The sequence below is a fragment of the Geospiza fortis genome, unplaced genomic scaffold (assembly GCF_000277835.1).
Source record: "Geospiza fortis unplaced genomic scaffold, GeoFor_1.0 scaffold10, whole genome shotgun sequence".
NCBI lineage: Eukaryota > Metazoa > Chordata > Aves > Passeriformes > Thraupidae > Geospiza > Geospiza fortis.
In genome coordinates this window covers 5,045,077-5,066,302 of record NW_005054326.1, presented here as the reverse complement: position 1 = coordinate 5,066,302, position 21,226 = coordinate 5,045,077, and the positions used below count along the sequence as shown (strand labels likewise).

At 40.0% G+C, this 21,226-nt stretch overlaps 1 protein-coding gene across 1 annotated transcript in view; it reads left to right on the top strand.

Moving 5' to 3' along the window:
• Positions 1 to 21,226, top strand: part of TBXAS1 (thromboxane A synthase 1) — a 226,396-nt gene that overhangs the window by 123,115 nt on the left and 82,055 nt on the right. Inside the window, exons 5-8 of the mRNA XM_005421056.3 lie at positions 3,824 to 3,940; positions 11,243 to 11,331; positions 13,865 to 14,013; positions 15,991 to 16,121. Coding sequence (XP_005421113.1) covers positions 3,824 to 3,940; positions 11,243 to 11,331; positions 13,865 to 14,013; positions 15,991 to 16,121 — 486 coding nt within the window. The remainder of the gene's footprint in view (positions 1 to 3,823; positions 3,941 to 11,242; positions 11,332 to 13,864; positions 14,014 to 15,990; positions 16,122 to 21,226) is intronic.

The window sequence follows — 21,226 nt, the reverse complement described above, 5'->3', positions numbered from 1 at the left end:
AAATTAGAAGGAAAGTGTTTGCAGAAACAATAAGGAAAACTTGATAAATGAAATCTGCTATACACTGTCAGTCATGCTGATGGTATTCCAATAAACGCAAACATATTTTTGTGTGCCCAGTTTTAAAGATACAGAGTAAAATAATTTATGGCCAAAGCTGGTTTTCCTTCCTTGCAGCATTTATATCTATATAATATTGTGCACACCAAAATTACATTAAGGGAGTGTTGCTGTCATAAAGTAGAGTGCTAAAAAGGCAATGTTATAGTTAGTGTTGTAGTTATAATATTATAGTTAACAGGCTTTTTGTTCAGTAACTGTGTCCCTCTGTGAATGTGCTGTATACAGTCTTTATGCAATTAGGAGCACTTTTTAGGGTGAATGTTGGGTTTTAGGAAGGGAATTTGCTTTCAAGACAAATGCAGTGAGATTTATATCACATCTGTTATTATCTAAGTGGAGCTTTGTCTTGCAAAGGAGATTTGTCTTATAGAGTGCACAGTTTGGGCAGCCTTCAATTTAGGACTGGATGCAAAATACTTTCCAAGTGTTGCCCTGTAATTTTTTTCTGGTTTTCTTTCTTTTTTTCTTTTTTTTTTTTTTCCCTGTATGCTATTTAAACCTTGCTTGGAAGACAAAATTGGTAATTTCCTTGTGGGAATTGTTATTCTGCTCTTTCATTGTAGTTTCTGAGTGCCTCAGAAATGTTAATGTATCGTTAGCATTTCTGAGGAGGTGATGTGATATATCCACTTTATAAAGCAGAAGTGAAGGCTGGTGGTTGAAACACAGGTCTGAGAGTGTTTGCTAATTTGGGGGCTGCACTCAACGACCTGATTTCTTGGACTAATGCATTCACAGGATCAAGGCACTTTCCCTGTTGTTGATTTCAGTGAGCACTCAGGAGCACTGCAGTCTGGGTCTCAGGGTTTGAAATGAAGACTGAAGATATAAAGAACACTCGTTTAGTGACCAGCTGAGTCAAGATTTAGTGTAAATGGCTGCCCTAGCAGCACAGAAGAGCTGTGGAGCAGAGGGTAGCATACAGGACTTTCTGACAGGATGATGCCCATTTCCAATTGTCTAGAGGCTCTTTCTTCTGATTCTACTGTGCCTTTGAATATCTGTAACAAATGACGGAGTGCTCCACTGAGTGATATTCTTTCTAGCTGCCCTTGTGATCTTCAGGAATGATACCTACTGACAAGTTAGAAAACAGATTATTTATTTAAAGAGGCTCTTCAGAGAAAATAGTCCAAGATGTTTCAACTCTGACAGCCCGTCCAAGGTTTTCCTTGTTATTGTACAAAATAAAATAGTCTATACATACATTTTAAAAGTGCCCTTATTTTGTTTTACAGTTGTCATCTGATGACAGTAGCTAAGTCAATATCTTCCTTCAGCTTCATATGTACTTTTCGGCTTGAAAGCTGCTCATCTTTGCTCAAAACTGGTTTGTAGTGTTGTCTCAGTGACATTAGTTTACTGTACTGGATGGTGTTGCTGAGAATGTAAAACTATCCCATTAGCCTGTTTGCAGTATAAAATAGGCTTCTGCTTTTTACAAGCTTATGCAGTGTAGTAAGAATTTGGCAAGTGTAAAGGAAAAAGGTGTTAAGGAGAGCTGGCAGCTCCTTAAAGAAATGATATTAAGTGCAAACTCTTCCAATAAGGAGGAAAGTTAAGGAAGCGCAGTGGAAGACCAGTGTAGCAAAACTGCCAGTTCTTCATGGCTCCTGAAGAGAAGGTTTTTTTTTTAGAGTGGAAAGTAGGTCAGATTTCCAAGAAAAAGGAAAAAAAACCAGCATGTAGTGGCAATAAAATCAGAAATAGTGAGACACAAAATTATATTAAAGTATCCAGGTGTGTAACAGGTTGTAAGAATTCATTTTTCCTGCACTGTAGTAATGAAAGAAAGATTGAAAGGAAAGGTCAGAGGAGAAAAGGGATCAACAGATGGCTTTGGGATGGCCAAAATCATTGGTTTGTTTGGGTCTCTCCCAGTAAAATGGATACTGTTTCTACTGATAACATGAGGAACTGTACTGCTTCTGCAGTATCTGGAAGATCTCACATGCACAAATTAATGTCTCTGTACCTCCTGGTAACCAGAAAAGTGTAGACCTTCTGCCCACACCCATCAATCTTTGGGTGGTTTTTCTGGAGGACATTGCTGTACAATCCCTGAAATGTATTTTGGAACAGTCCACTGTTGGAAGGGACGGGAGGAGCACCAGGTGCCTTCTTTGCAAGAATTGTTCTGTAATTTTGTTAATGATTTAGATGTTGGCACTGAGTATGCTAACAATTTATGTAGAAAGCTGGTAAGGATGAAAGAGGCTATGAAAGAAAGGGCTAAAATTGGAGGTGGTGTTATTCAGATGCACAAATAAGCCTAAAGGGAATGGTCATAGTTCAAAGGGACATGTTCTACATATGACTCTGGGGAGCAACCAGCTTTAAGGATAAAGGCTGAGGAATAACTTCCTAGGGAGTGATTGTTCAGAAAGAAGTTTGAAAGTTGCAGGGAGCCACAAACCTGTTCATGAGTGCAGTGTCATGCTGTGGTATGTAATAGTCCAGGGTGAATAGAGAGGAATATAGCCTGGAGGGGGGGAATAAAATGCTTTCTTGCCTGGTGTACCATGTTGAGTCACAGGGACTATACCTTAAGAAAGAATTAAATCAGAAAGACTATGCAGAGGAGCAGTACCAGCACTGAGCAAACAGTCCTAGATAGCATGACTGATAAGTATGTGTTGAGTGAAATGGGGTTGTGTGGGGTAGATGGCTGCAATATGTTTAGTGGTTGTTACAGCCTTCTGTATGTAAAGATAGCTGCTGCAGAGATAGGGAGAATAACCTGATTTCTATGCCTGGACAGCACAAAGACAGAAGTTCCACCAAGAGAGAGAGATTGTGCTACCATGGTAAAAGTAGTACATCACTGGGAGAGTTTGACTGGGGAGGTTATTGAATCTCTGTTATTGGAGGTCTTCAGAACAATTAAGAAACATCTTCTGACATAGTATAAGCCATAATATTTTGTGCTGTGGGGCTGGACAGCTTCTGATTCTTCTTCCAGTCAGAAGTGTGTTGTTTTCTGACATGCTTTCTCTTTTGTCTTTTATATCCTTTTACTCCTTGGTGAATATCACTGTTTTCTGGACAAGATTTTCTTAGATGGCAGGGAAGATTTAGTAAACTCACAGTAGTCATTTTGGTACAGAACTTCATGCAGCAGTGCTTTAAGCTACTACATTTCACCAACTGCTGCATCTGCAAGAGTCACAGGCCACAACTTGTTGAGAGTGTTCCTTATAAACAGAGTGAGGACTGGGACTTGCTTTCTAATCAACATATTTTCTGAAGACTTTTAAAATGCATTTAACAGTCTGACATACCAGCTGGCACCAGAAATGGTGTCCCCCACCAGCACCAGCATGCGGTGTGTTGGCACTCATGTCACACGGAGAGGGAGTGTTGACAAGTCCTCTTGCCAGTCACCTTAGAAAGATAGGGAAGAAGCCAGGGTTCAGTGAAGGAGATCTCAGGAGAACGCCAGGGACATCAGAACCAGAGCACTCTGAGAAAGGAGCTGGTCCAGGACTTTTAAAGCCCAAGAGAAAATTAGTGCAGCAAAACAGAAATTTTCTCCAGCTTCATCCATTTTTAGCTTGGTGTTTGGGACTGATTTGAACCTCTCTTCGTGGGACAGACAGCAGTGCAATGCCTTTCCTGAGCAATCTTCCCAAGTTCCAGAGTCTTAAGTAGCTGTAGTTGCATTTGTGTTAAAATTGAATTATGTTTTCTTTCAACTTAGAAGCCGAAGTTGATATCCAAGCCAATGCTTGATAGCATCCTTTGTCTTCGTGATGACAGATGGAAGTTTGTGCGGAGCCTCCTGACCCCAGCCTTCAGCGACACCAAACTGAAAGAGGTAAGGTGTAGACATTGCTGCTTTCATAATTTAGAAGACTTTGCAGGCATCTGCTTTATGTAGGTCCATATTAAGGATAGGTAAAACCTGCTACTTTGTGCCACTTTATTTAGACCTGAAGAGCACATGCAGCAGAGCTTCCATATGGCATGGTTCAGATCATAGACTGGTGAAAATCCAAATAGCTCATCTGAAGATATGATTCTCTATCTTCCTCTGTTTAAGTCAGTTTTTCCATGAAAGTGTAGCATACTTAAGAAGGACCCTTACCCCTTCCTCTCCTCTGCCCTATTAGGAGTAAGCTTAAGTTCAGGAAAGGTTATTGCTCCCAGTTGGAACATAGCTTTTCTTGATGTGCAGAGTCAGCAACTCTCATGTTAACACAGGAACTGCTGTCAGTCTATTTTCATTTCTCCATCTCCTTCCCTTTCCCTCCTCCTTTTATTCTTTAATCCTTTCATATAATAAAATAAGTCACTGGAACAGAATGTCATTGCCAGATAAATACCTTTGACTGAAAATAAATGTCTCTGTGCTGACCTGCTGCTAATTTCCTATAAATGTATCAGCATTTGCTCAGCCATGGGAACCCATTACCCAGTAACAAAGTCCTGTTCCAGTGATACGATATCTCTTAATTAAATGTATATAAATGATTGACTGGCTAAAGTCTTCTTTCAAGGAGAACTACAAAAAACAACCCCACAACAACCAAAACAAAATCACCTCTTCCTTTTTATGTTTTATTCTGAAAGGGAATCATGCCTCACTCCAGTGCCCAGTCCTGGGATATAAAATTTTCCACTGGGCAGACGCTTGTGTTGTTTTGACATGCCGCTGTCGAAATCCACAGTAACATCTAAATGTGTCTGGCTCTCCCAGCTCCATAGACAGCGGTCGCTTAGCAACGCCGGCTGTCACCTCCTTATTATGGTAAATTCTAATTGGCCGCCAGCCTGGCGGAGATGCTGATTAATCACCACTGACAATGCCATTGGTTATGCGCCCTGACATTTGCTCTGTCACCAACTCCATCACGAAATTTCAGCAAGGCAAGGGTGTTTAAATATGCAAGCGATTAGTTGCACATGGCGCGGTGGGGAGAGCAGAGTTTTGCATTTTGCTGGTGGAAATTAATCTGCCTTACTGCAGGTCATCGGCTCTTTGCTCGTGGACTAACAAAAGATAACGCTGCACTCCCCTCAATTTGTGGAGAGCAACCTCTGCCAGCACCTGCCAGGCAGGCTTGGCTGAGGAGCATAGTGAGGGCAAGAGAGTGGAGCCTCAGGGATCCTCCTTTGGGGCTGGGCATTCACAGCTTTGCAGGGTCTGGCTGATCCAACTGGGCTGGGAGGAGAAGTCGTGGCACTCCCTTCGCACGGCTGGTTGGTGGAGGTGAACTGCAGGAGTAATGGTAGGAGGTAAAAGGGAGGGCTGGCCAGTGCCTGGTAGCTGTCTTGCATGCAAGGATTGAGATATTTATTTTTAGCCTGATAATCAGCTTTGCCCGTGCTGCCTCTTCCAAGCTCTGTGGGAAGGCGTGTGACTGTGCATGGGCTTAGGGTGACCTGGAAATTGTCACTTTCTCCTCCCATTCAACAGCAAGTGGGAAAAAGAGGAGTGGGGCAAGTCTCTCTGAAAGGTTCAACTTTGCTTTTCTCTCCCACACCTTCACCAGAAGTTTGTCCATCCCTACACAGACAGACACTTGCAGTAAGCAAGTGTGAGATTAGGAACTGCTGTTGAATGGATGTGCTCCTCAGCCTTGCATTTCATTTTCTACCCAAATATGTTAGCAATACTGGGATTTGAAGTTAATGCAACTTAAGTCCTTGCCCATGTGCTTTTCCTGCTATGGCTTAATTTAGAAGCCATACCAACACTTCACAAAGGAAATCAATGCTCATTAATTATGATCTCACTTTTTAACTCTCCCATATTTGGTACTCTCTCAGAACCTTTACAGCAGCATGGAAACAAAAATACCATGTTCTAGTATTGGCCATACTACAGAGTATCCAGCATTATCTGCAAGACATCCTGTTTATAATAAACCCTTCCTCTCTGCTTTGAATTACAAACACAAATTTGGTAGTAATTTATTGCATAAGATCCTAGATATGCTATTTTATACATATTTATAAATATTACTAGGACATTCCTTATTTCTCCTTCCAAGATATCAATTGCTTTGACAAAATCCCACACCAAAGTCTTCCACTCTGTTCACTCTGGATGACTGCCTTAACTTTGTTCCTCTGTGCAGACTCCACAGTGATGCTGGAGAGACTGCAGACCACATGAGTGTCTTTGGAGAGGAGTTCCCCTTGAGTGCTGCAGCCCCTGGTACCACTCCAAACATAGGCTTGCCTGTCTGGATGCTTTAAAAGAATTGGGAGCTGTTAGCCTGTGAGAGAACAACAAATGTTAACAACTCCTTGTGCTCCCCATAGCAATCATGTCAGATGAAAGATGCACCAAGGGACAGAGAGTTCAGAGACACAGGTTCCTGATATCTCTGTTTCAGAAACTCAAGAAAGGACGGTTTCAGGGCTAGCAAGAGTGAGAAGTGAGAAGCCACTTCGGCCTGGCTGCTGGAGAACAAGGCTCAAGACAGAGCTAATGTATGTTGCTAGGGTTTAACCTGCAGTGCTCCACAGAGGCACCTGGGGCTGTGGGCAGAGGTGAGCTTTGCCCTTGTCACTTCAAAGTGGTGTAATGTCACTGAGAAGTTCACTGAGCTTGAGGAATTTCCCCATAGTATGGCAAATATCTCCAATGACCAGCCAGCAAATGATGAAAAGATGATTCCAGAAATTTTGAATTTTTCAAAGTTACAGGAAATGAACTGAAACTAGAGGTTATAGAGTTGTTGGGTAGCTGATATAGTGATTTCTGTGTGTCTGCAGAGAGTTGCTTTAGTAACATTTTTCAAGAGTTTCTGACATCTTCTCCAGCTTTCTCTTTTCCCAACTTGTCTTTGAAAGCTGTGCACCATTTTGCTGTTGCTTTTGTGGATTTCTATGTCTTGGGTGTTCTCCCTTTTTAATTCTCTTTTTCTACCAAGCACGTAAGGATTACTAAAGGAGTCCACTCCAGCTGGAGGAAGTTTTGTCTGGATAGCATTGAACACAAATACTACAGTGATGGTGAATAAAGCAATAGACTTATAAGCTTGATCCTGCAGTAATATAAGCTTGATCCTGCAGTAAGATTGGGGAGCATCCCATGTGAGATGCACTGGAGTTGGTAGAAGATCTAATAATAAGCTCTTTCCAGTAAAACCCCTGAATGAACCCCATAGTTCCACTGCTGTGGGAGAACTAAGAATGAGAAATGAGAGACAGGAGACAGGAAACCCAAGAAATGTCACTTCTCTGCCCTTGACTGCCTGTGGGTGATCTGACAGAAGCTACTTAAATTCTCTGCGCATGAAACAACTTTTATCTGTTAAGTGGGAACAACACCAATCACTGAAAGTTGATCCAAGATCTAATTCATGAGGAATTGGTGAATTATAATACCTAGAGGCTTTAAGTAATAGAAACATTTCCCAGTGTTCCTATCATGCTCTCCTCAGCTGTTATGTATTGAAACAAGCTGACATGTTAGTGATCTTGCTGTACCAACCTTGATTCCCTATTTAGTATTTCTTATTTTGTTCCTCTTCTTTTTGCTGCGGTGCCTATGATGATCCTGCAGATCTGGACCCCTTGTCAGACTTGATAAATAGCTCTACTCTCTTTTACAGCCAACACCAGCAGAAAACCTATTGATTTTTATTTATTCTGATGGTGCTGCAGTAGTCTTGTCATCTCCTATCAGTATACCAGGGATCCTTTCCTCCATTAACAAACCATTTAAACAAAGCAGAACACAAAAATTAAAGAAGAGACCACAGCTTAATGTGGCATTGTCCTAAATAACCTGTGAAGTGGAGTTTGTGTTGAGACATTTCTTTCAAATAAAGGGAGACATAAAGCAGAAGTCATAATAACATGGCAGAACAGTGCAGAAAAATCCTCTAGTGTCACTCTCAGGCATGGAGATCTTTCATGTCCCACTAGGACAGAAGATCTGACAGTCCAACCATTATGGTTTCCTTGTTTTGCCGTTAGTCTGTGCACATTGGTCAAAAAGGCATTTTGGGAGTGTCTCTGCAAACTGCTGTTATTGCTGAACAAAGCAAATGTGCTCACATAAGGTAAAGCAAATCACCAATGTAAAAACTGGTGTAAAAATGTGAAATGTGCATAAATTTGAGCCACAGACCAATATCTTGTTGAGTTGCTCATTTTGGTAAGTTGTGCCCAGGAATAGCACAGCTGCACTCTCAAGCAATGGAAATAAATCCTTTCACAAAACATCTTTCTGACACTCTGCTCTTTTTCTGGTTTTATTCAGGGACTTGAAATCTGGAAGAGAAGCAATTCTTGTGTTAGGGATGTATTCTTTCTCTTTCTCCCTCCGTTCCGTTGCATAACATTTGTGGGACAAGAGGCCCAACACAACTTCTGCTTGCTGTCTGTGAACAGTAAAGTCTCCAGTGTGTCTGCCTACAGTGAATATGATCCAACCTTCTAGTTTTTAGTTTGGATGCTAATAATAAGGGGAATAATAATACTGCTGGATACTGAGGGCTGCATCTAACTAGAGGAACGTGACTCTGATGCCTTTGAATAGTGCAAAGATTCACATGCACTGTGCATATGCAGAATCAGAAGCTAATTGTTGTTATGTGCCAAATAGCATATTGGCAGGATTTATACAGCAAAGCCCCTGGCATCATGAAAACCCTAACCCCAAATGCTCTTCTTTGGCAGAAAGAAAGAAATTTGGACTCTGGGCTACTCTTGCTATTAGATAACTGTCAGATCAAATATTTACAGGGACCATATTGTTTAGATTTTTCTTCATCCTGTTACTCTCAGCCAATCTGAACACTTAGCAGCTGGGGTTTATTTACCCACCAAGAACTGAATCTCAGGCAGGTTATGCAGGTTTTATGTTCTGACTGGCAAATCAGAATGTATGGGAAGTAACTGATACCCAAGGCAGTGTAGATCAACATGTCAAGTTTCTATGCTTGTATAGTTCACCTCCCCTGATACTACTTTATTTTTCTTGAAATTGGACAAAGATTTTGAGGTGTTTCGAGACTTGAGAATGTTTCAGTCTGTGGTCTTTGTAGTTTGCAATCTTGCACTAATTTATGTCCCCCAGGGAAATAAAAAACCCAAACCCAACCTAGGATTCCAGAGTAGATATCCCCTTTTCATATACAAATAATTGTTTTATTGAAATGAATCTGTTATTGTCATGCTAACAGTAAATAAAATCCATGTGCCCCCTTCCCTGTTTTCCTGGTTAAACTTACTAATAAAAATACCTCATGGCTAGGAATGAATTGCAACAGTATTTCTGTAGGCTGGTGGAATGTGCAAAGTGCAGAGGTGCTGTGGGATGCCCTGGCCAGATGTACGTGCCCCTGATGTCTCTGCCAGCTGTTGAAAAGTGATAGCAACCAGCTGGCTGGTTACAGATCTGGTGATGTGATGAAGAATAAGAGAGAAAATAAGGCAATAAAAGGAAAATCTGAAATGATCACCATCTGTTTCAGAAACATCATACCTGTTAAAAAACTGATTTTCATTTTGTTCTCCTTGGCTGGTTCAGTTCACTGGGGGGGCTTGGACCCAGAGATTATGAAGTATTTCACCTTGGTTCAATCTGTTGAACAGAGATGTATTAATTTGGTTGAAGCTTCTTTTGAGAAGAAGCTTGCTGCAGGGGACCTTCTTTGGAAAGCCAAAAGGTGAAGAAGGCTGCCACATAACTGTGGTGTGCGCCTCCCAAAGGTGTAACAGCTACTTTTACCAAATGCTAATCTGACACCAGAACTGTCTTGTGAGACTGTGGCAAAGCCCAAATCGACCTTGCTTTGCAATGTAATTGCTCTCACATAGGCAGGGGACCTCGAGAGCAGCTAGACACATTCTTGAGTCAGCCTTGTGCCTTTGGAAAACATATTGGATGCTCCCGCGTTGGCCTTTTGACTGCGTGCAGTCTTGCCCATGTGTTGAGATGGCAGAGTGCCTGTGCACAAAGTGTTGTGCCAGTTTCACAGAGGTAGAAGTGCCAAGCAAAATGGACTTGGCTGGGCAGGCTGCAAAGCTCTCAGAGTGTGCTGCGAGGCTGCAGTAAGTCTTTTTTGGTAACAAGAATGTCAGAGGAGTAGGATAAGTCTGTTCTCGTGTTTGTTGACATCCGTATGCTGAAGGAGGTAGTTCAGGAAGGAAAGGCAAGTTTCTGTGTGTACATTGCTGATGCTTGACATAGTTGTTGAGGCAAGGCTCTGGTGTTAAGTTGCAGGCTGCTCTTGGTAGTCTATATGGGAAAGAGCTGTAGGATATAATTCCTTTTGGCTCATGGCTGGATTGCTGCTACCCCCTTCCTCTGTCCCCCCATTTGGTGAAATCAGGCAAGTGTCTGATTCCTCATATGTAGGAAGCTAGAGAGACAGAAAGTGAGACTTTAATGAAGCCTTGATGTTGGCCTGTGCTTTGGTTTCCATGAAGCCCTAAAGAAGAGACTATTGCACTGCTGGCTACAGCCAAGCTGTGGTTAAGTCTGCCTGACCAGCATGTGTCAGTGACTGGAAAGAACCCTTAGATGAGTAAATTCACACAAATGTCCATGTAATGGCATCACCACTTGAGAAAAGCCTTTCCTTATGCGCCAATAGCAGTTTGCCCTCAGCAGCTTGTAGTGGTATCCAGGGTCACTTTTTAGTTACATGTTAAGGCCCTCAAACTGAGAGATGGCAGGATAGAACTGATGCCAGTGCCTTTACAGGACTTTGGAAAGCATTATTCCTTCTGCCCTGGAGCATATGTAACCTAAATGTGATGTAGTGCAAATAAAGATCATGATAAATCATTGTTTGGACTGATTAAACAGACAGGGGGATAGATCTTGCCTGATGATAGATGTTTTTGCCTGATAGATCTCTTTGTATGTAGCCACACTGGGGCAAGAATCATTGGTCAGGTAGGTGACACAGCCTCTTGCATTTAGGCCCAGAGCTGGAGAAGGGCATCCCTGTAATGTGTAGTTTTATTTTGAGCAGAAAGTGCCAACATTTCATCTTACCTATGCACAAGTGTCTAACAACACCTGCAGAGGAACCTGAGAGCTCTATGCCATTTATCAGATAAAAAGAATTAAAAATAATTATTTTTGTTTGGTGTTTTTTTCTTAACATTTTCATACTTTTTCACAATTCAATGTGTTCCTTTCCAGATGACACCACTGATAAACCAGACCTGTGACACTCTGCTGTGTAACTTGAAAGTCTATGCAGATTCTGGCAAAGCTTTTGATATCCAGAGGTATGTTCAACGTGCCAAAAATTAGTAGCAGATTATTAAAAAAGAGGAAAAAAGGAAAAAAAATCAATAGCAGCAGTTATTCTGAATTCACACTTACTGTAGAAAAGATTTTTTTTTCCTCCCTCACTTTAAAAAATGGAGATCATAGTTTAATGGAGGGTGTGTCTGATAAAAGCCTTTTCTTCCTGGGACAGTCATTGCATACTTGAAAAGTAATTTTGATAAAGCATCTAATGTATTTCTGGCAGTTATTTAATGAAGTTTTAACAGCTGGAAGGACAAAGGAAGGCAGCATCAGTCCCTGTCCAATCTGTTCTCTGCAGACTGCCAATAATGTACAAACATAAGAATTGGTCTAGTATCAAATATATCTAGTCCATCACTCTTTTGCTTTTTTTTTAATATGAGGTTTTTTCAAGCACTTAATCATTCTTACCACATTCTTGCCACATTCTTCATAGTCCCCTCTCATGGCATGCTAGCTTTTGGGGAAGCAACAGGATCAGTACTCCAGATGAAAATGCACCATTGATTTATCAAATGACATTTTAATATTTTCCATATTGTACTTTCTCTCATTTGTTATGCATTTAATATCCTATTATCTTTTCTGCTGCTCTTTCATCAGAGGTCTTCACTGAACTGTTCACAACACTGTCTAGTCCCTTCTCTGAGTAGATGCATTTTCTCTAAGATCCTGGGTGGTAGTTCAAATGCATTCTTTCTAACAGGCGCTGTTTTTGCTGCATTTTGCTTACACTTCATTTGCTGGGTTGGTCAGTGCCCTCTGAAGTTCTTCATGATTTTCCCAAACTGAAGCAGCACAAATAATATTGTTTCATCAGAAGAAATGGATATTTAGCCACAATTTATTAATCTCTTTTCAAGTACATGTGCACATGCAAGTGTGTGTCTGTGAATGCACAGAGATCTCTCCAATAAACAGCTGAAGAGATGCTATGAAACCTCAAGATACATTACACTAGCCTAGTGCTGTGATGAAAATTGACCTTTTCAGTCCTTCCAGTCTTTTCCATTTTTCCATTTGTCCTTTGTCTTTGAGTGGTCTTATAGCTATTGATCCATTATAGGGTTTCACCTCTCAAGAGACACTTTGGAAAAGACCCTTTGAAAGTACAAATGAATGATGTTGACCGTCTCAGAACATGATATTTCCAGTTGTTTTACCATACTACCATTTCAGCAGGTTTGACATGTTTATAAATGTGATTCTCATTCCACTGCAGTTTTACAGAATTGCCTTGGGAGCTGGCTTTTTTTGGATGAAAAGACCTATCTGTAACCTCCTATGACCTTAGTTGTCTTTAGCTGTTTTGTGTTTTGCCAACAACTCAAAATTTATTTTTTAAGGTTGTTTTATTTTTCAGTACCTTGGAGAGGTAGATGATTGAGTCCTTCTTAAATTATTGTTTTGTAGCAATGCCCCCCCCCTTTAATATTTTAACTTCTAATGATGTTTTTTTTAATGTGTGTGTTTGAAAGAGTTGAAGACCAAAAGAAGTGAGTTTTGCATTACTGTTGTTATCTTTTAAATCTTCTCTGGTGTGATCAGAATGACAGGTCACAAAGATCGTAATTTAGAAATATTGATTCACATAATTACCAATTCACATAATTCATAGAATTACTGATTCACATATGCAGGATATAATGGGCCAGGCTCCTGTTCTTCCCTTTATACATGCTCACTCAGATTAAAACACCAGAGATTGATATTATCCTTTCCTAAGGATCATAGAAGTACATACATGACTTACTTCACCACAGATCACAAGAATCTAATTCCAAGGATATTTTACATTCTCAGTCCACCCATCTCAGAACTTAATAGAGGTGCTAAAGCCTCCTAGGAAAATAAAGCTCGTAAAACAACTGGATTGAGGGTGAGATATGCAGGGAGCCATTTAGTGAATTCTGATGTTTCTAGCTCATGGTCCACAGATCACTTGGAGTTCTCAAAGCACTGGCGGCTCCTCTGCAGAGATACAGATTTCACATGGTGTCAGTTTCTCTTGGTTTTGTCCACAGAGTTACATTACAAAGGAGGTATGAAGAAGAAGAAGAAGGAATCCTTAAGGACCTTAATTTTACCTAAGAACCTCTTGTCTCTGAGAGTTTAGACTGGACTGGAAATAGGTGTGGTTTTTGCAGTTAAAAATGAGAAAGGAATTATCTAATTTATTAGGATGCATACTAAGAAAATGCTTATGCATCTCTGATGTGTTACATTTGATTTCTAGATCAAACAAATTCAATTGTTTTAAATAAAATTTTAGTGGAATTACTGAGCTGTATGAAAATATGTTCACTTTGTAGGTTTGGAAAAAGTGATCATTATCAAGGAGCACCATTTCTCAGAATGACGGAAACATCTCTTGTTGGCAAAGCTCAAATCTAAAAGCAAAAGGAAACTCAGTGGCAAAAATTAATGCTGTGTGATGTTCATAGAAGCAAGATATTAACGGATATGTGATTTGTAGATAATAATTTATCATTCTTCAATTAAATGCAGGTGTTACAACTGCTTTACCTTGGATGTCGTTGGTAGCGTAGCTTTTGGTACTGAGGTGGATTCACAGAAGAATCCTGATGACCCCTTTGTTAAGAATTGCAGAACATTCTTTGAAATGTCTTTGTTTAAGCCTCTTCTCATTCTAATCCGTGAGTATAGTCTACATTTGTCTACTTTCTTGTGGTAATTTCATAAAAGTCATTCTCAAATTGCAAAATTGCTTCATGCTGAAGCCAGAGTAGGAAGTATTATAGCTGACATTACTTCAGAGGGATTCAGAATGCAACCCACAGGCCACTTCTACCCTTGAGATTTCCACCATATGCTCTACAGGTCTTGTCACCATTACTGAAACTTACTCCAGAAACTGAGTCCAGGAACACAGTGCTCCTGGTTCATTTGACAGGAAAGTTTCTGGGTCCTGAAGTTTCTACAGTACTTGTTTTAATATACTTCTCACTAAAACAGAGTAATTGCCCTTTGGGACCTAAGTGTAAAGTTTTTGTGCACTTTATTTGATTAGTAGAGGTTGAAATCGCACCCATTATGAACCCACTGAAGAAAAGAGGTGGAAGAGTATAAACAGATTGTGTAAGTACTCCCAATTCTTTTTTGAACACTGTCCACAGCCTGGTTGATGGCTCTGAAGGATAAAGATCACAAGTGTCCTGAAGAGAGTTCATTTATTTTAGATTAATAGATAGGCAATGCAAGAGTGGGGTAAAAAAACATGTAGTTCTAGGGTATGAAAGCTTAGGCTTCGTGGTGGTGGTGATCTTGATAATTCAAGGGCAGTAAGAATCACAGCTGAGGAAGCCACAGCATAATCAAGGCTTTTGAGGTTTTATCATCTTGTTATCTAGACCTGCACACAGTAGTATCAGGTGGCACAGTGGCAAAGTTTCCTGTGCCCATCTGATCCTGCTGGCATTACAGATTGCACCTGTACTTGCAGCACATCAACTGTTTCCTTCTGGAGCTGTGTATCCAAATCGCCCTGGGGTTAACATTTAACCTGATTGCAAAATGCGATTTGTGACCAATTTCTTAAGGGACAGAAACATGCTCCTGTACATCTCAGAGCAGTGTGTCCTTCATTAAGAAAAATTTCTGTAGTGTTTGGAGTTGGATTCCTTGATTCATCTCTTTCTGCTCTTTCATTAATGTGGTGAGAATTTCCACAATGTAGTTGCCCTGTTGGCAGGACAGGGTTTTTCCAGTCATTGGTTTGTTAGTCTTAAATTGTTCATAAGTTCTTGAGGGGTTTATTAGAATACAAGACTTCACTCAGGTTTCTAGGTTGTGACTATAAAAGTATGGACTGGAGACCATCCTTTTGATAATATCCCGCTTCCTGAGTCTGTGGCCTGTTTAGAGAAGCAAATTAAGTAGAATCACACAATAGTTTGTGTTGGAAGAGACCTTAAAAAGTCATCTAGTCCAATCCCCTGGAATAAGCAGGGATGTCTTCAACCTGGTCAGTTTGCTCAGAACCCCATCCCTCCTGACCTTGAATGTTCCAGGGATGAGGCATCCACCACCTCCCTGGGCAAACTGTGCCTCTGTTTTACAAGCTTCATTGTAAAGAACTTCTTCCTTTTATCTAATCTGAATTGGCTCTCTTTTAGTTTAAACCCCATAGTCTTTGTCCTGTTGCAAGAGGCCCTGCTAAAGAGCCCTATCCTTCATATAGGTCCCTAATGCTGGAGAACTGTAAACAGGAATGAAAACTACCCAGTTTCATGTGTTGGTGCCATAAGCTGCTAAGCCAGTTCAAGATCCCCTACCTCCCCTATGTAATTATCTGGGAAGGTAGGGGAATAATGCTCCCCTTTGTTGTGGTGGCTTTGTGACACCAAAAATCTGAACCAAAATCTTGAGGCATTGTGGAAACAAGCTTGGAAGGCATCTGTCTGGAAAGGGAGTCCTGGCCAGAAGGGCATCTCCAAAAGGGAATCCTCTTTTTCTTCCACCCTCACAGGTTGCTTAAGGGACAGGAAAAAGCAGTTTTCATAGAAGGAACACATCCCACTTGATAAGTTTTATAATATTAAGGAAGAGTAAGGGGGACTATTATCCGCCCTCACAGTCTGATTCAATGTTTTATTCTTTACAATCTCTTACAGTTTCTTTCCCATTCATAATGATCCCATTGCTACGCATTTTGCCCAACAAGAAACAAAAGGAACTTAATGAATTTTTTATCCAAACCATAAAAAATGCAATTCTCCACAGACACCAGCAAGATGCAGCTCAGGTAAGACTATTTTGGTGATAAATACATGGATAAGCAAATGTTTTCGGGAAAAACTGAAAGTGGCATAAGCCTCTGTTGGAAAAACAGACTCAATCTCTCTGAACATTCAAAATGTTTTAGTGAAGATTTGATAAATTTTTAGCTTTATGTACCATCAGGCAGAATTGTTAACACATTCCAATATTGCTTCTCTTAGTATTTCTCTTCAAGTAAGGATGCAGAAAAGTTGCATCTGGGATGACTTCACAGCCCATTTTCTAGACCCAGAAGGAAGGATTCAGCCTATGGAATTTTTTTCCTCTCCTAAAGTCATGTGTCATGTGTATACTACTTTTCCTCAAGGACTAGAGGAAAAAAAAGCCCCCATTGAGTGTTTCAACCCAGTCTCTCCCTGAGAACTGAAGCAGGTTTTGCAGAGCCCTGTGCCAGTTCCTGCTGCTTTGGAACTTGGGAAGAATCTGAATGTCTGGTTAGAGCAGCCACTGGCACTGAGATGGCTAAATAGAAAGGTAGCAAATACCACCTGAAGTGTGCAAACAAATGGCTGCCCATTGTTAGCAAATCAATACCACCTGAAGTGTGCAAACAAATGTTGCTAACAAATGCCCATTGTTAGCAAATAATTTGTTACCTCTTGTTTTGGACATAAGGCACTCTGAGGAGGTTTTTGTGCTTGTTTTTAGTCACTCTTGTTTTATGAAGTATGTGAAGGCACATACACTTTAATGAAAGTCTCTCTATTTTTGATATATGAAGCATTTGGAATGTAGACTTGTGCCTTGGTTTTTTGATACAAAAATTTGTTTTGGACAAAAGAAGAACAAGCATAAAAAGAATTCAAATTCCAAGATTTCTTTTAATTTCATTTTCTTTTCCTTTATTTTCCTTTTTTTCCATTAAGTTTCATTTCGTCTCATTTCATTCCTTGACTTGTCATTTCATTCCTTTCATGAAATGAAATCCCAAGACTTCATTTAATTTAATTTTGTTACATTTAATATAATTTCATTTTTTAATTTCGGTTTTTTAATTTAATTTAATTTCATTCTTTGATTTGGCATGTCATTTCCTTTCATGAAATGAAAGCTCATTTTGTGAAAGGAAAGGAAAAGAAATCTCAAGATTTCATCTAATTCTATTTTGGTATGTTTTCTTTAATTTCTTTAAATTTAACTTCATTTCATTTCAATTAATTCCATTGAATTTCATTTCATTCCTTGACTTTTCATTTAATTTTCATTCATGACATGAAATCGCAAGATTTCATCTAATTTCTTTGTTTCATTTATTTTCATTTTTAGTTTGTTCTTTTATAAAAATTTAATTTCCCTTTATCCCATGATGTTTCATTTAATTTAATTTTATTATTTGATTTTTCATTTTATTTCATGAAATGAATTTTCATTTAATGAAAGGATATGAAATCTCAAGATTTCATTTCTTTAGGTTTCCCTTCATATCTTTTCATATTTTTTCATTTAATTTTTTTTGCATTCCGCTTCATTTGCTTTTATTGTGTGAAGTTTCGTTTCTTTTCATGGAGGAATATGGATGTGTAGTGAGAAAGAATATTGGTGAGAATTCCATTTTTGAGGTAACTGAAAAAATTTTTTCATAACAATTGGCACGAAACACACAACATCCACATGAAGGAAGCTGTTAATATTGAGGTGTAAGAGATGCCTCTCTGAGATGAAGAGTAATGCTGATGGAGTAACAGCACAGGTGAGAATGGATCCTCCCAACTTATTCTCACAGCTTCACCCCACAGCTGCCACTTTTCAGGGTAAAATGGATTTTGGTTTACCCTACATTACTTCCAGGACACATTAAAAAATTAAATTTATATTCAAATATATTGCTGCTCTTTGACTTTTTCTGCAGTGATGTCTCACTTCTACATTTGTTGCAGTTTATCACTACATGCTGCTTGCTGTTCCTTCAGCCCACCTTCATCAGTCTTTGCTTTTCTTTTCATCTGAAGGATGGTAAGCACCACTGAGTGGCCACAAACAACCGGTGATTCATAAACAGGGCTCCTGGCCCAGGCTGAGTGCTGCAGGAATATCTTCTGGCACTGATGATGTGTATAAACTGCTTGCAGGCACCTCATTTCTACTGCATAGGTCCAATGTGAACTCTTAATGGCCTGCAGATGTGGCTGTAGGTATGGACAGCTTTAAATCAAAGATTCATACCAATGGGGTCTGCATGGAAAGTCTGTTCTGTGTATGAATTATGAAAGGATAAAAGGGACAATGAAACAACCTAATGTGGATTAGAAGTGGTTGCTGTGTTGACTGTTATTAATGAAATGCAGCATGTTTCTGTGGCTGTAGCACTGAGGGGGTCCATCATGGGCTAAACCCGTCGCTGTGCTAGAGCTGGTTACTCCCTTAAACAAGGGACAGCACAGAAAAAGCAAGATTGTAGTGACAAGATCAGGAGGCAGGAATCTGCATAATGCAGCCTGTTTGCAGGCTACAGTGGTTGATGGGCCAGAGGCTTAAGGTTCTACTGGAAGCGGTACTGGGAGGTGCTGTAAGAGAGAACACATGGCAGTAGCTGCCCAGCACCAGGACAGTGTGGGGGAAAGTGCAAGGTCTGTGTTTGCCTTAGCAGTGTGTGCACAATTCCATGGCTGCCAGCAGACCCGTCTGCTCCTGGGCTTTTGCTTAGTTTGCAAAATTGGCATATGGGAGCTATTTCAAGTGCTTAGGAGTTAGATTATTAGGGACAGATTTCTTAATGCAAATTAAGTCTCCTTTGCAGTTCAGGATCATTGTTGTTCAAAAGTGACTGGGAAGTCTGGAGCTTTCTTTTTTTCCCCTTTTCACTGCCTATATTCTATATCTGCTTATAGAATTTTGAATGTTTTAGGTTGGTGGCACGTGAGTCTTGTTATGAATATAAGCAACTAATATTTGCCAGAGACATAAAAATGGCGTGTAAAACAGAAAAAAATGCAGTTTTTTCAATTTAATGCAGAAATTAAATCTGTAGAGATGAGGTGGCCCAGATAGCCCTGCATGTGAATGAGAATTATGTCCTCTGTCCTAGGTCTTAAATGATGAAATGTACCCACTGAAACCAGTTGGAGTTTTGGCACTGAATTTTAATAAGGCCAAGATATTACTAGCAGCCACTGGTTCTTTGTGCTAATAATGAGAGCTATAAGCAAAGTCATATGGTCTCCCTGAGGTGCATTAGGCCAATGGGTATTCCTTAGTTTGCTACACTCCTAGATGTTACATTGTGTGCATCTTTTACTCCCCATTGATTTTATCACCATTAAAAATGCTTTGGGGTTCTTTTCTTGAGGGTAGGGGGGAGGGAGGATTAAAAAAGCCTTTGGAACAAACTGTAAAACAATGAAAAGCTCCACGACAGTGATTTAGCTGAAACTTGTCTTCCTCTCATCTACAGCTAATGTGAACAAAGAATAAAGAAAGGCCAAAAAACAATGTGACAAGCAAAGTCAGCCTGTTATCATCCCTGTTCTATCAGTAAATGAAACAATGCTTCTGAATGCCTAAAGATAATCCCTTGGGTAGATAGTAATTTTACAGCCAGGTTTAGATCTAATAATACGCTTGCAGTTTATATGAGATCTGTGATGTCACTTTCTCTCATCCCCTCGGTTAGTGGTGCAGATGTCATTTTAATTATATATTATCTTTCTGTGGTCACTCAAATAATTCTAGTCCTGGATATTCCACTCATTTGGCTTATGTACAAAAACATTTAATGCCTGTACTTTAGAAATTTTAATACATTACATTTATTCATGGATTCAAATTATTGTAAAAGGCTTTTCCCACTATTTACAGAAGAGCAAATTTACCCAGCTCAGAAGAAACAGCACAAATTTAATGCACCACTTAATACCTACTTTAAAGGATCCAGCAAGATTTAAATGTTCAAATACCTTACCCTGATTATCTGTCCAGGTTTAAATTCTTCCCTGAGGCAAAATATTTCCAAAGACAGGGCAAATAGACTATTTGTTTACTTCAATAAATGATACTTTGATAGATTTTAATTTAATAATCTGATATGCAATTTTTTTTATGTTAGAGCTATTTTGATATCCTGTTATAGCTCAGTTCTTAACCTACTGGTTTCTTTTAAATCATGATGTCTAGATGAATGAGTCTTCCATAGTGCTCAAAACTGAGACTCCTTCAGCAACTGTGGGTTGAAACTAAGCCCCCTGTCAGCAGATAAAAGTCCAGAGTTTCATTTGTAATCCACAGTAATAACAACAACTATACTGTAACAATTTAAGGCTATTGATTATTTTTGTAAAATCACAACAGACCTGTGGGAAAATCCACTACTGAAAATACGCTTCCTTTAGCAAGGAGAATTGGAGAATTCATAGAGGCTTCAACACATTCTTCTGATACTTTCTGATTTTTCCAGTCATACTGTCTGTTGTGAATGCATATTTCAAGGTCACATAATCCATGCCAGGCCAGTAGTGATCTGATGATGTTTCTCATGGCCATCAGCAGCTTCTTGGTGTTCTCAAGACAATTTGGAATGAGAGGGTGACAAAGCACAGGGAACCATCACCAGAGCTATTCACTGGCATCTCAGTTTGCTGTTCAGTCAGTCTGGCTGGAGACTTATGGACTATTTGAGTGCTTTTAATGCAAATGCAGAGCAGACAGAAGGAACAACATGAGAAGAGTGTGAAGGCTGTGCTGCTGGGAGCCATGCTTCCCTTTGAGCCCTGTGGTGTAAAGCCACTCAGAGACTGTACAGGGGTGTCAGTCCTGGTGATGATTTGGCCTCCTTTTAACTGGTGTGGCTCTGGGGTGCTCTGTAGTTTGCTGTGCCAGGTATAGATCAAAAGAGGTTGTCCTCTGGTCAACAACTGCAACCTCCTCCAGTTTTCCCTGCTTTCCATCCTCATTCCTGGCCAGTCTTTTCCCTGATCACTGGTAGCTACAGTCAGTGGCTCTGCTTTTCCCAGGCTGCCTGTACACCTGGGCAGGCATGAGGGATTCCTAGTGAGTGAAAGTCCTTTGGTTTTTCAGCATCAGCCTAAAAAGGTCAGAAGACTGCATTTTGAGTAACTCTGAAATTAAGGTATTTAA